Source organism: Engraulis encrasicolus, chromosome 7 (genome assembly GCF_034702125.1).
Source record: "Engraulis encrasicolus isolate BLACKSEA-1 chromosome 7, IST_EnEncr_1.0, whole genome shotgun sequence".
Classification (NCBI taxonomy): domain Eukaryota; kingdom Metazoa; phylum Chordata; class Actinopteri; order Clupeiformes; family Engraulidae; genus Engraulis; species Engraulis encrasicolus.
The window spans coordinates 36,669,220-36,684,365 of NC_085863.1; the positions used below are offsets into that span (position 1 = coordinate 36,669,220).

Consider the following 15,146-nt stretch of genomic DNA (forward strand, 5'->3'; position numbering starts at 1 on the left):
ACGGCTTAAACATCAAAGTCTGACTCTGAGCCAAGGCCTGCTTGACGTCTTCATTTGTATTCGTTTACGGGTGTAAAACAGGTATTTATTGTGGGGAGAGAGGATTGCTGACGACTGACATTTTAATTCAGTTATACGAGAGGAAGGGGGTGGGGGGGCAGGCCCGTAAAGACATATAGGCTGTCCTGTCTCTATTCTGGTCTAATGTCATTGCTGTGTGTATGTGTGTGTGTATGCTTTGTCCCATTACCAGTGCTCTCATTAACCTGTGGCCTTGTGTGTTTGACAGCAAAGCCAGCTGAAGGCCTGACAACAGAAACAGGGGAGGGGTGGAATGAGAGAGCGAGGAGGACAAAAAGAGGGGATGGTGAAAGACAAGCAGTTTGACCATGGCCTGGGAATGCTGGCCCGTTGTGATACACAAGCTCCCATTGCACCCCCACACCACCCCACCCCATGCCACGCCATGCCAGCAAACGCAGAGAACTCATCAAAACTAAACCCTGCGTGAAGTGGGCAGAGGTCATTCTGCCTGTGAAGGAAACTGTACAGTAATATCTTTTTAATAGTCCCCCCCTGTTCTAGTTGACTTAATTTTACTAATGATTGAGTCCATGATTGCAAGATGACAAACAAATATGAAGCTATACTTCTAATTTGTCAAGTGCTCTCTCTCTCTCACGTGTGTGTGTGTGTGTGTGTGTGTGTGTGCGTGCGTGCGTGCGTGCGTGCGTGCGTGCGTGCGTGCGTGCGTGCGTGCGTGCGTGCGTGCGTGCGTGCGTGCAGTCATGCGTGTGCATGTGTGTCTATGCAAACACCAGGTCCTTGTCACACCAAAGGCAGTCAACTCACACATTTGGGAGTCCTCTGCCATCCACATGCTTCAGCCGTGGCGTAATGGAACCCTAAACGTGCCGTGAGCCCCCAACAAATCCCCCAGAATCCCCTTCTTATTTAACACTGCCGCCTGGGAAAGCTTTAGTGTCAGGAGAAGCATTCAGACCCCGACACCTCCGTAAATCAGGGACCTCCGACATCCCAACACATGAGCCCAGGGCCGCTGACTGCTTTGGCTGGGCCCTGGACAAAGTAATCTGAAAGGCCTCCACACAAATATACAATGTAATGAGGATCCAATTATGGGCCGCACTTCAGTCTGGGCCCAGGACAAGTGGCCCCTTTGTCCCCCCATGTCGTCTGCCCAGCGTAAACCGTCTCCTATGCTCGCTCTCAAAACAAGAGGGTTATCTGCGCTTACGTGGTAACTAGAAGCTAAGCACCAAATGGCACAATGAGATATATCGTAGGGAACGTCCTTTCGGAACTTAGTAGATGTAAGTGCTTAACTTTTTGTCAGATTTTCGCTGAACCTCCTCAAATGACCTATTTTTGTAAAGGTGTCTCTTTTACTGAGCCCTGATGATACACAAACATGTACACAGAGCAATACAGGCAGAGGTATATAGAGCTATGCTCACATGTCAAAAGTGTTTGTTAATACATTACACACATACAGGGCTCTAAATTAACTTTTTCCACCACCAGCCAATTTGGCTAGTAGACATTTTTTCTTACTAGCCAAATGGAAGGTCAACTAGCCATTTTTTTTCTCACCAAAATAAACCATGCGTTAATTATGTTGCTTTTAATTATTTTATTAAACTAGGCTATGTCCTCAACACAGATAAACAATATAAATATTATACTCAATATAATTCAGTCTATTCTATAATTATTTAGTAATTATATTTTTATTACCTGCATTTCATTATTTTTCATTTCATTTCCATATACTGCACAGACAGCCAAACACTAGCCTATTACCTCACACACCATCACCCAAACCTCATACAGTATAGGCCTACAACTCACACAAACACAGCATGCCTTCAACACTAATGTCACACACATACCAGACTTTCAACATACACTAGCCAAACACACACACACAACCAAACACTGCAAAACCACATATCCCCTACACAGCATCACTTCACACACAGTGGGCCAAATACCATGGACAATGCACAGAAGACAGGTGAAGGGGAGAAGAGATGAAGGGAGGAGAAGGAGACGGAGAGGAGGACAGGAGACACCCGCGTGCGCGCACACACACACACACACCTACACAGTGCATGAATTATGTCTGCATTGTGTGTTTATGCTGCTGCTGCGTGACACCTTCACGTTCCTCCAGGTCAAATTAATATTAGCTTTACTTACGATGCGCTTGGAATGACAATTACCGTTACGCTATGTCAACTAGATATCCAATAACACAACGGACACCATGCTTACTGTGTTAGTCTACTTTCTTCGCTAGTTTTTGTTATCTTATTTTTTCACTTCCTCGTATATCCATGTCAAACTCGTGCAGGGTCTTTGCGATGGCGTGGGCGTTATTAGGAAACGACAACTCCATCGTTTGTAGTTGCGAGGACCTCGCAAATATCAGACGGCTTCTGACGGCAACGACACTGTTTTGACAATCAGCTGTCCTGTCCCTCCACTCCTCACGCCGTTTTCGCTCCACCAATACTCTATTTCACCGTCACAACAGTTACGCTGCTATTACTTGCATTCATCGACACATAACCGTGCTTTAACCACTGCCACATTATTTTTCATCTTACCAAAACCTACAAAACCAAAGTAATCCGCGCTAGTCCGCTCATTGAACATATTTTATCAACACTAGTTCCAGCGCGCGGGTATCAAACACGCAGCCAATGGATGTGAGGCTGCCTTATTGTGATTAACGGTCAGCCAATGGGTGTGGGCTACATCATGACGGTAGGACTAATGTTCATGGGTAATGTAGGCGACGTTTTAACGTTCATCAGACGGCAGCTACAGATCTGTGCGGGCAGCTGTTTAACGTTCAGTTGGGCGCGCTACCGGCCAATTTGGCTAGTGGATGATTTTTTCTACCAGCCAAAATGATTTTTCACCCGCATTTGGCGTGTTGGCGTGCGTTAATTTAGAGCCCTGCACACATATAAAGACAAATTACAACCGCTCAAACAACCCCACACCCCCTTCTCTCAAACATGAGGGATGTTCAACCAGAAAGAAACATACAGCACAGTATAATCTGAAATCACTGTTGTGCTGGAATTGTGATCATTTCCATGTTCATCCTGTATGCCAGTGGTTCCCAAACTAGAGGTCGGGATCCCTAGGGGAGCACAGGGGTACTGCAAGGGGGTTGCAGAGAGAAGGGACTGATTGCATAAAAACTTTCTTTCATATAATATAACATAACCATTCCAGAAATTGTTTCGTAGTATTGACTTGAACAGTTAATAAATGTATTTCGTCTCTTGTGCATTTCACATTAAAATGTAGGAATTAGGAACAAGAAATTTAGAAATTAAGTAACAAGGACGTTTGGCATATGGAAGATAGGAGCAAAAGTTTTGACATGTGGTATGTGGGAGATCCAAGAGGGGGCCCCAGCAGAAAATAAGTGTGGGAACTACTGCCTACTGGCAATGTAATCATTTCTGTATTCATGTTTTACTCCATTTTCTATATGGATCTTATCATACATCTTTACAGCAGAAACTAACCAGATGACATTAGATAATAGTCCGTTATCACCTCTTACACAGTAGAAAATGCAGTGTTAAGTCAAAGGTTAGAGAGAGTACACAGAGACCAAATACCCTAAAGGATGTTAAATCCACTCTCAATTAAAAATGCATTTTTTACTGTGTATGTTTACATTATGTACATTATACAGTATAACAACAGTCAATGTGAAAGTTGTTGTGCTTAATTGACATGTTGTAGGCCTCTGCATTGAAGCCGTAATCTGGTTAGGTTGGACATGTCATTCGTCAGAATATACTGCCCTTGTCAGCCAACCATATTGTATGCATGTCATTCACAGCAATGCAACAACAGAAGCCCTAATATACTGAGTGCCATTCACTGCCACCATGCTGCCAGTTATATTATAGCTTTCCAAGTATTCTTTCATGGAAGTAAAACACTCTGATGTATCAGGTGATAGCTCGACCCAATTCTTTCAGCCGGGATGTTTCTTAGAAAGAGTCCTCGGCCCAACCTATACAAAGCGCCATCCCAGTACCATCCCATGAGCACCTGTGATGGACGTGTTTGTGCCCGCGCCGCGGAGGTCGACGGCTTGTGACAAATGTAACAAATGTCTCGCCCGATTATGTCTCCTTCCTAGAAATTCAAAGGCCATGTTTTGTGGTTCTGAACATTGAGAGCATGGCCGACCAACCCCTCTCCAAGCATTGGGCAGGGCCGTGGCGAAACGACTTGTCCAAAAGTCTGTTTCCACTGACCTGTCAGGCACAGCCATCGGTCAGCGTGTCACTCTCTTGTCACGGTTCGCTTCGACGCAAAGGTGAGTTATGACACCCCGCCAGGCAGGCACGGTCCACTGTTTCATTGCAGGCCCAAGAGATAAAAAGATAATGGTGGGGGTAATTAAACCCTGCGAGCATGCAGTGGTGGGCCGACAGAGAGAGAGGAGAGAGGGGTCAGGCTGTACTTCTAGAAAGCTGTGGCCGCGAGCCAGCAGCAGAGTCATAAAGTTAACTCGATTAGGCCCTGCCCTTGCACCCAACATACCTCCAACACCACCCCTACACACTACACAGGCAAATCAGAAGCTACACATTTTGTCGAGATCGAGTTTAAACAGAAATGGACTTCATATCACCTTCTTTATCTTGTGACAAAGCCTTTTGTTCCAAATGTGTCCCATCTTATAGATATTGATATGTTATATTTGCAATTACTACAATATCCAACCTAATACCTAAACGTTTTTGAAGGCCTGTTTCTCAATTACTAAATTACACTTAGTGGACGCTTATTACCCAAAGCGATACAGGTTATTGGTTAGGAGCAATGTGGGGTTAAGTGCCTTGCTCAAGGACACTTCAGCCATGGATAGAGTTGTAGGGAGGACTGGTAAAGGGGGTGACTCTATCCTGCAACCCTTATACTTATACTTTCACTACACATTGGTTAAGTTGTGAACAACAACACATTATAATGTGCTAATAGTGACAAAATTGAAAGTAACGGAATGGTGTTGTGGCAAAACTACAAAATGTGCACAAAAATGACCCATGTTCAGGCCATCTTATGCACCAAATGTTTACTTTTTCAAACTATACCTTTCGGCTCTGTGGCACAGGTCAGGTCATTGAGGCAGCTCAGCAAAAGGTTTCTGGGGAAGACCTTTTTTCTTCTAGGAAGGTCCGAGAGTTAGACACACACAAGCACAGGTGCTCCTCAGCCGTCAAGCCACCTGCCAACATGATAAATAGCAACTCAATTTATTTCCCACATAGACAGCACAGACGGACAGACTGCAGACTGCCACTAAAACGATTTCCCAGAAGGTAACGGTGGCACCCGCTGCTTCAGTGTATGTATATGGCTGTGGGCCATGGGGCTAAAAGTGGGGGATGAGCGGGGCTGGCAGGTAATTGCGATAATCTGCCCAGTGACATAGTCGGCGCTCCCGGCATGCCACCGGGGCACAGCAGCCAAATCTAGTCCCCCGTGCTCACACGACCATGGACACACAGCCAAGCCGTGCCGTCACACAAACACAAACAAACAAGCCAAGCATAAACACATAACTACCATAGGTTAACCTCATCTTATTACTTTACATGTGAAATGTTATGGAGAAAACTATTTTATGACAGGGGAAGAGGCAGGGAAATAGAGGACAACTGATTTTCAATGGGAAAAGCAAACTATTGTCCCATCACCACAGAAAACATGACACAACTGAAGTGAAGATGATTCAACCTTTAGTTTTATAAGGCATGGCCCTTGTTGTGAATTTGCTATTACCAGAATGGCAATGACCAAGTCATTACACGTCACTCAAGACGCTGTGTAATGTTGTAGTAGTGTAGTACAGTGTTTCCCAACCTTTTTTGTCTTGCGTACCCCCTAAGCCTCTTAGTTGTGCCATGAGTACCCCCTAATTAATTTTCTATATCATTTTCTCTGTCCTGATGTGGCTGCTCCATACATTTGTTATAATAATAGCACTTTTCCAAGTACCCCCTGCAGTGTGCTCGCGTACCCCTAGTGGTACACGTACCCCTGGTTGGGAAACACTGGTGTAGTACAGTGTTTTCAATGACTATTATATCGTTCCACAGGAAGAACGGTGCAGATTATGAGGCTACTTTTAGTGATTTGCATAGCCCTCCTATGTTCTTCCCCAGTTCCACAAACAAGCTCGTCGCCCATCTCCAAACAAAATGAATGGGGTGATGAAGGGGGAATCCGTAGAACATGATCCTCTGGTTCTTAGCAGGGATCCAGGCAATAGGCCTTATTTGATTTGTCATTAGTCTGACCACAATTCCTGTCATCAGATTCTCATCAGATTGTCCTTCTGTTCGCATGGCTGACCGGCTATGCTGTCACTGCACTCTGTCTGCACTCAAGCAACTGTTCATCCTCTAGCAGTTGTTCATGTTTGTTCTTTTGCTGGCTTTTTAAAATGCTGTTGCTGTGAATCTAATATTTAGCTTTCTTTATTCCAGTGTCCAATAAAATACATTGTAACTGTTGTCTTGCACCAAACACTTACATTATACCACACAAACTTACAAATCTCTGTATCACTGATAATCATGTGATAGAACTCCTCAGGTCTTATACATTCCAAATTGTGTTTGTTATGTAATTTTGGGACTATACCCAATTGGCGGATATTGTGCTCTTAGAAATTTACAAGCCATTTGAACTATTCAGTAGGCTACATCTTACCAACATAAGTCACTGTTGAAAGGAGAAGGCATGGTTTACACGCCGTGTTTTCAGCTTTTTTTTCTTTTCTTGGCAAACTTGATTGTGTTTGGAGCCCTGAAAAACAAATCAAATTCCTCTTCTGGGTGAAACTGTCTGAAATTGGTCAACTGTTGCTGCCTCTAATAAAATAAATATAATTCTTACCATTAAAACTTACATTCATACAACTCAGTTCAGACAACTGATTCCTACCTTTTTTCAAATAAGCTGAGTTTGATTAAATCCACCCAACTCAGAAAATGTGCACATCTGAAGACATGGTAGGCCTGTGGACCAGTCTCACAGTGGAACTCTACTGACCTCTTCTGGTCCCAATATTCTTCAGTTACAAAGCAGTAGGCCTCAAAATTTATGTTAAACGTTTGTAAATATAGTTTTTTTTTTCACTGAGTAAAAACGTACATATTTGCCTTCAGCTAAAACAACAAGACACTATGTCAAGACATTTATGTCCAAAGTTATCAGATTGCACAATCAGAACTTTGATGTGTTCTGAGGTGTGCTATAGGCTATGGGAGATTTCATTATTTGTTTAGGTACAAAGGGCAAAGATGACAGTCTGACCACGCTACACAGTGATGTAGGCTTAAAGGTGCATTGTTTAATATTTTTTAGCAGTTTCTTTCCAGAATTCATGCTGCACATGTATAGGTATGCCCAATGTATAGGTAGGCCTATGTAGAGGAGTGTATATTGGAGTGTATATGATGTGTATATTATTGTATGTGGATGTCTGAGGGTGTTTATGTGTCTATGTGTGAAAATGGTGTCTATATGTATAGCAAATGAGATGTGTACTACAAGATCTAACCTGATGGAACTGAACAGTCTGATGTGAAAACAAATATCCCTATGGGACAATAAAGAATATAATCTAAATCACATTCACAAGTGTTGCTCTTTCATGCTCTTCTTAACATCACCATGAAATTCTAAATATTCATAATTGGGAAAATTGTAGTGGATCTTCTCATGTTAGCCATTTTGAATGTCCAGAAATAGGCATTTAGCTGTGAAGCGTACTACAAGTAAATACTAGTAAATATTAGTTTAATATTTAGCAGAGGTGATTCTAGTGTCAATAAGCAAAAACCCAAAAGAATGAAAATTTGAAATAAATTGCCGCTATAATAGCTTGATTTTGAGCTGTTTTTCACCATCTAGTGTGCTGGGGGCCCCCAGCGGCTGCCTACCTTGACTGGTGACAAGATGCGCCTCTGATATTTAGTAAATATTCATTTCATATGAAATTTGCCAATAGGCAGCACATTCAACGAAATGCATAGTTGCAATACCTACTCTGGCCACCATCCTACACAGTGCACCTTTAAAGAAAGTAGGCCTTCTGTAGGCCTTCTTTTCGTATTGACTCTCCCGAATGTTTTAGGCTAGGCCTACAGTGAGTGCACTAATGTTAAAAATAATAATAATTAAAAAAAAAAAAAAAAGCATATCATAGGCCGCATAAGTCACTTAGGAACGAGGTCATTGAGGCATCACAGGACATTTTAAAAAGACCATGGAAGGAAAACAATCTGCAATGCAAAAATAGTGGCTCATACTGACGGCATTGTTCCATGCACAAACCTAATAACAGTAGCCCAAATGGGCCAGAGGTGAATTAAGTCGGCATTGTGGATCTCGTTACGTGTCACTGGACTTTGGCCACTCTTACGAGGCAGTGCGACCGACCCTGTAGGCGACCGACAACAAATATGAACCATTCAGTCTCACCATATTCTCAGGCACGCGGAGGCAATGGCAGGACGGAAACGTAACGGTCAGCGAGGCAACAGGGGTGGTGGTGGTGGCGGTGGCGGCACGCCGAGGCAACCACAACAACAGAACCAGCAACAGCAGCAGCGCCGGAGACGAAAGCCACGGCAGGTATGTTACATTGGTTTATAATTGGAAATAGCCTGTCTGTGTGCGCAGTAGGCCTGCTAAGCAGTCAATTTCCACATACAGTGGCGTATAGGATAAGAAACAGTGCGTTATTCAGACATTTCACTCAGCAGGCCTACATAATAGTTTGCTAATTAGTTTATGATAGTTATCCAGACATTTCATCTGACCAAACGATGTAGGATATTGATCATTGCAGGTGCAGGTGTGGTGTGGCCTGTCTGCTTAGGAGTTACATCCTAGGCTAGCCATTACATAACCTAAGAATTGCCTGCCTTCTTCAAAGTAGGATATTGTAGAGAAATATGGATTTATTCCAAACAATTCACCACTAAATTGCACTGAAATAATTTACTTGCAGTGCAGAGTGATAGAACTCTGTGCTGACAGTTCATTTTGTCATGAAACACCTGGTCCAATTAAAAGCTCAATTAAATGCTTCAACATGTAAACCACCTGTTCCAATTAAACAAATTTGGTTGCTTTATTGTACAACTCTTAAAAATTACAAAATGCAAGCCTCTGTTCCAGTAGGCTCAGTTGTAAGCTTTCTGTGTGAATGTTAATTCATTCATTCATTCATTCTTTATTTATGACAGACACAATGGTCCATATCATACATATACAGATTACAAAAGGTTAAATGATGACATGTAAAAAGGTAGATTAATTACTTAAATTTTTCGATTCAAATATAGGCTACAAAATGTCTCGCTTAAGCAGCATTGTCTAGTTGTGATGAGTCAATATTTTGAGGTGAGGGTGTAGCACTATGAGTGGTGCATACATGTTATCATTTAATTACCTGGCCCGATCAGCTGAGGGTCCAAAGGATGATGGCACCACACCATCACTTTGTTTATTTATGTTGGCAATGGCATGCATAGTTTTGGCATGTGCCGAGTGTGAACTATCACTGTAACCCTTATCAAATATTAGACAATTATGCGGTGATAACACAGACAGCATGAAACATCCATATTCAACTTTTCCAAACATTAACATGCAGCATAATGACCTGTCAGTCTTCGATGCAAAGCCAAGATCTTCGTACATGTGTTTGATACCGGTAGTTAATGGTTAGTAGCCATTATGTAATGTGTCCTAGAGTTGCCTGGGATGTTCCTGGGTGTAGTAACACCACTATCATTCGAGATATGAGTCTGGCACCTGATCATGCTCACAGTAGACACCAGGTCAAACTGAACAGCACTACTTGGAACGGATTGGGCACCAAGTACTGTCCTCTGGGTCATCTTTGTCTTTCACTTCTTCTCAAATTGGTGGAATAAATGTTTATACAAGAGTGCATTGCCACAACAATTGAAAGATTTTCTATTTCAGGCTATTGCTGTCACACAGGGGAAAAACATTTCTTCATCGTATCCCACTGGAGCATTATATAAGAATTCTATTTTGAGTGTATTTATTACGTTGTTGAGACACTTCTCACAGGCCCAAAACCTTTTCTGAAAGTGAAGCATTCTTTGTGGAATTAGGTCAGTAGTGTAGTGGGAACAAATAGATCCTTTGAGAACTCCTTCAAAATACATAAATAACTAGCTTGTCATGACGTGTAATGGGCTTGCAGCACAATGGCCATCATCAGAGTGTTCTTTGATTGCATCAGACTAGCAAAGTGTTGTAATGTGTTTTTTATTTCTAAATCTTTTCTCCACTAGACATTGTCACATCCTGCCATCTTTGCTCGGTCGAAAGGCAGTGAGACAGACGTCCCCTATGAGAGAGTGACACTCGAACAGGCCAAAAAAGGAACACCAGGTCAGTGCCATTGACAATTGTCCCGTCCTTTTTTTATCTTCACGGAAGAAAAATCTGTTTGGAAGTTGTAGGTTATTATTGTAAAGAAATGCATTTATATTGTCAGACAGGATACATTACTGCAGTTGTCCCTTAACATGTGCTATGTCAAAAGCGCACATTATTGTCAAAACCATATGTGCAAGACATGTGCATAATATTTGCAATTACAGTAATACCCAGTCCCAGGCTCTACACTAAACATCCCATGAATAGGACATTACAAGCATAACAGTACATACACAGCACATAACAATCCAATAATCAATTTTAACAGTGTTTGCATGTTTGTTCTATGGTTGAAGCGGACCGACCTGTGAGGGTGTACGCTGATGGCATATTTGACCTCTTCCACTCGGGCCATGCCCGGGCCCTCATGCAGGCCAAGAACCTCTTCCCCAACACAGAGCTCATAGTAGGAGGTGGGTCACCAATATTTTCCCCAATAAGTCTTTTTTTTCATGTGAGGTCAGACACGTTCGATTCAATGCATTTGAAGCAGGAAAAGTAGCATCCAGTGGCATAGACATCAACCTTCACCCCACTGTTTTCCGTAGACACCAGTTCTCACTTTTCTGCTTTGCTTCAAAAACAGAACTTGTCTGAAGTTACGGTAAAAAAAGGCTAATACACACCTCAGTGTAGGATATAGGTCAAGTGAACTGTAATCCTGCAAATGACTTGTGTTCTCACGTATTAGACAAAAACCTCTGGTAACACTTTAGAATAACTACCTATTCACAGCTTTATAAACACTTTATAAATAATGAACTAATTTTCAACTAAATGTATACAAATGTTTATACATTTGCAAGAAATACTATGTTAACACAGCAGACACAGTGCAGTGGCATCGGCGCTGGAAGTTTCTCCTTCAAAGACCAGAAGTCATGAAACCACATAAAACTCATTAATTCCCACTCCACTGTGCAGTCGTAGTTTGGTTATTGCTCATTTGTAAATATGGAAATGCTTTGTTAAATGTTAATTATTATAAAATGTTAATTAAGTGAGAATAGGTAGTTATTCTAAAGTGTTACCAAACCTCTATCCTTATCCACACAGTTCGCTATCCCATACTGTTCATTTCAAATACTCTCACTTTTTGCACTGTCTTTTATGGCTTGTAGCCTACATCACTGAAAGATCTGTCAGTGCCAAAAAAAGTATTCAATGTGGCTCATCATGTCTCATCTGTTTCACAGTCTGCAGCGATGAGCTCACACACAAGTACAAGGGTTACACAGTGATGTCAGACAAGGAGCGCTATGAGTCCCTGAGACATTGCCGCTATGTAGACGAGGTGGTCCGCGACGCCCCCTGGACCCTCAGCGCTGAGTTCCTCAAAATGCACAGGGTATGAGCTCAGCACATTGTCAGTAGCAATTTAACACAAGAGTAGGATTAACTTGAGTGTTAAAGAGCAGAGCCTGTTATAGAGCAGAGCCTGTTATAACCCTACTGTCACCAAAATTGTAATGGCTTTGTCTTAATCTGTTACATAAGGCTCATGGTAATGTGATGGCAACGTTGTTATGATGTAGTTGTGTACTTTCAGCAAATAGTGAATAGGCCTGCCGGCAACCCCATCTGCACTAAGAGGCTACACTCTCCAAATGCTGAATTAAGGAGAACTCCTGCAATATGCAACAGCAGTATACACCATACAACACAGCAATAATTCTTGGCATGATATTTGGAGTATGGTAAAAAAAAAATAATAATAATTTAAATCATGTCATCATTATAATGGCAGGAATAGGGTTGCTTGAGCAATCCAGCTGCCTGTGGAAAAGGAATTCTCTTTCCATCTCTTTTCATCTGATTATCTTCCTTTTCATGGGCCTTTATATGTCTCTATATGTGATAAGATAAGCCATGCCCTCCTCAACCCTATTGCTACAATGCTGCACGCATACACATAAAGTGTTTTTGTTACAGATTGACTTTGTGGCTCACGATGACATCCCATACACGTCAGCAGGCTCGGATGATGTCTACAAACACATCAAGGATGCCGGTGAGAAGGAACCATCAATTCTTTAAGCTATTTGAGGCTGGCAAGTAGGCCATTGCCAGTGTAAAGTTGCTAGTAGATTTCAATACATTTAGGTGCAAGATTCTTTACCTGTGTGTGTGTGTGTGTGTGTGTGTGTGTGTGTGTGTGTGTGTGTGTGTGTGTGTGTGTGTGTGTGTGTGTGTGTGTGTGTGTGTACGCTATAGGGATGTTTGTGGCTACGCAACGGACAGACGGAATCTCCACCTCGGACCTCATAACCCGCATTGTGAGAGACTACGATGTTTATGTGCGGCGCAACCTGCAGAGAGGCTACAGCGCCAGAGAACTGAACGTGGGATTCATCAATGTAAGAGTACAACCATGATGATACTGCACATCTTAGGCCTACTATATTTAATGTGATCAGGGGTGGTGGACAGACCGGATTGAAAAAGTAGAAGTCCTGCCAGATATTCCTTCTGCCTTTCCTCTAAACTTTAGGATTTATTCATAATAATAACTAATTAGGGCCTAAACAAAGGTGATGTCACTAATTAAATCCTATTTACAGTAGTAATTAGGATCAGCTGATTGATTTAATTGGTCGGAGCAAATTGGTGGTAGTTTTTTTACTTTCTGAAGCTGGAATGTCTTACCCTGAATGTGTTGAAGTATATATGCTTTTAGAAGGTCCATCGAGTAAAATTTCTTCCATGATAGCCAGCTCTTTCGCACCATAGTTCACAGTATGCATTAAAGCTACTGCTTTTCATTTAACTATTTGACTTAACTGTACCACTCACCATACTGTTCAAAATGGAGATAGGACCTGAAACCTATTACCTGAATCTTACCATGTGCAAATATATGTAATATGAAGAAGTCTTTGAATGTCTTTAATGTTCTCAAAGCGTAATTAAGTTTTATTCGTTCTGAATGAAATATCTCATGTAAACAAGGCACATGTCCCTGCTAAATGTTCAGGAGAAGAAGTACCGTCTGCAGAACCGGATGGACAGGATGAAGGAGACGGTACACACGCTGGAGGAGAAGAGCAAGCACCTGGTGCACCGCGTGGAGGAGAAGAGCCACGACCTCATCCTCAAGTGGGAGGAGAAGTCGCGCGAGTTCATCGGAAACTTCTTGGAGCTCTTCGGCCCCGACGGAGCCTGGGTGAGTGTTCGTTTGACACCCATTAAAGGCTACACACATTAATGGATTGGATGGATACCTTATTCTTATTGGACCAAATGGGGATTCAAACCTTTCACAGTAAGTATCATCTGTGAGTGTAGTAGTTAAATGCCTCATGCTTCTCTCTCCCTCTTTTTCATCCAGCACATGATCCAGGAGCGCAGTGGCCGCGTGCTCCAGGCGCTGTCCCCGTACTCATCCCCACGCGGCTCTCCCAGCAGCAGTCCCACCAGAGGCCGCTCCCCCTCCCCACCGTCCCACTGGCCCACACTGGGCTTCAGGTCCCCGCCGCCCTCTGCCAAAACCCGCCGCGGCAGTCCTGGAAGTCCTGGCAGCCCCAGCAGTGGTGGCAGCGGGGCTGAGGAATGAAAATAAATGTGCTCTCACATCATGCATACAGACACATACATACACACACATGCACGCACGCACACACACACACACACACTCAGATGCACCTACACATAGCAAACACACGATTATATGTGCAGACAGAGCAACTGTTTTGAATAGTGTTGCCAGGCAGTATGCATTACCCCACTGATATTTTTTTATTAGGACCACGTACATAAACAGCCTCAAGTTCCTCTTTAGACTATCAGCCTGACTTTTCTGCTGTTCTTTCCCTTACACACAGCACAGGATTTGCTCTGGGTATTATTATCGGTGTCTACAAAAGTAAAACTAGTGTACATACACCATAATTACTAGAACTCTCTCAACTCTACAATTCATCATTGTTTAATTACATTGACATTCATGGATGTGATTATACCTTCTCTGTAAAGCTGCTTGAACAGCTATTTATCATACTTTTGGTGTTATTTAAAAGAATTATATTAGATTTCAAATAAAACAAAAGATCCATAATGAAGGCCTTCTTGTCAAATACTTCCTAGTTGAAAATAGCTTTTTTATCAAGGTAGTGGGGCTGCCAGGCCACCCTTGTTATTGTAGTCTACTTAATTTCACTGCTCATTTGGGATCGACTAATTTTTCTGGCTTGTAGTGGGAATGGTATTGGCATTTGTGCAGGTTTTCATGACTCTGGGATTGACTCATTTAGCTTCTAGTGCAAATTGCTTAGTGGCATTTGAGCAGATTGTAGGACATATGCCATGCCTAATGTCTACACATATGCAGTCACAGAGCATAGTTAATTCATCAAATGACAGGGCAGATAGTTATACTGTAGATCGTGTAGAAACTACAATTCATTAACTGCCAATCAATATTGCAGTAGAAACTCAGATAGCTTGTGCACCTCCCTCCTCTGGTGGACAGAAACGCTCACGCACCGCGAATGTACCAACAAACAAACGTAGCCTACACACAAACTCGGATGACACATAACCTCCTTGGCAGAAGTGATGAATGAATATGGTTGGAGAGAGTGAAA

At 42.5% G+C, this 15,146-nt stretch overlaps 1 protein-coding gene across 1 annotated transcript; it reads left to right on the forward strand.

Moving 5' to 3' along the window:
- The first annotated feature begins 8,567 nt into the window (after nucleotides 1-8,567).
- Nucleotides 8,568-14,617, forward strand: pcyt1bb (phosphate cytidylyltransferase 1B, choline b). Its single transcript, XM_063203390.1, has 8 exons — nucleotides 8,568-8,715; nucleotides 10,416-10,515; nucleotides 10,860-10,976; nucleotides 11,760-11,911; nucleotides 12,496-12,574; nucleotides 12,778-12,920; nucleotides 13,538-13,726; nucleotides 13,892-14,617. The coding sequence occupies exons 1-8, from the start codon at nucleotides 8,587-8,589 to the stop codon at nucleotides 14,114-14,116; spliced, it is 1,134 nt and encodes a 377-aa protein (XP_063059460.1). The 5' UTR covers nucleotides 8,568-8,586; the 3' UTR covers nucleotides 14,117-14,617.
- The last annotated feature ends 529 nt before the right edge of the window (nucleotides 14,618-15,146 follow it).

Bases quoted from the DNA above. Each gene is read 5' to 3' on its own strand.
- pcyt1bb (XM_063203390.1), top strand. From the start codon at position 8,587: ATGGCAGGACGGAAACGTAACGGTCAGCGAGGCAACAGGGGTGGTGGT. The intron at 8,716-10,415 runs GTATGTTACATT...TTTCTCCACTAG, and splicing joins GGAGACGAAAGCCACGGCAG to ACATTGTCACATCCTGCCAT. The intron at 13,727-13,891 runs GTGAGTGTTCGT...TTTTTCATCCAG, and splicing joins TCGGCCCCGACGGAGCCTGG to CACATGATCCAGGAGCGCAG.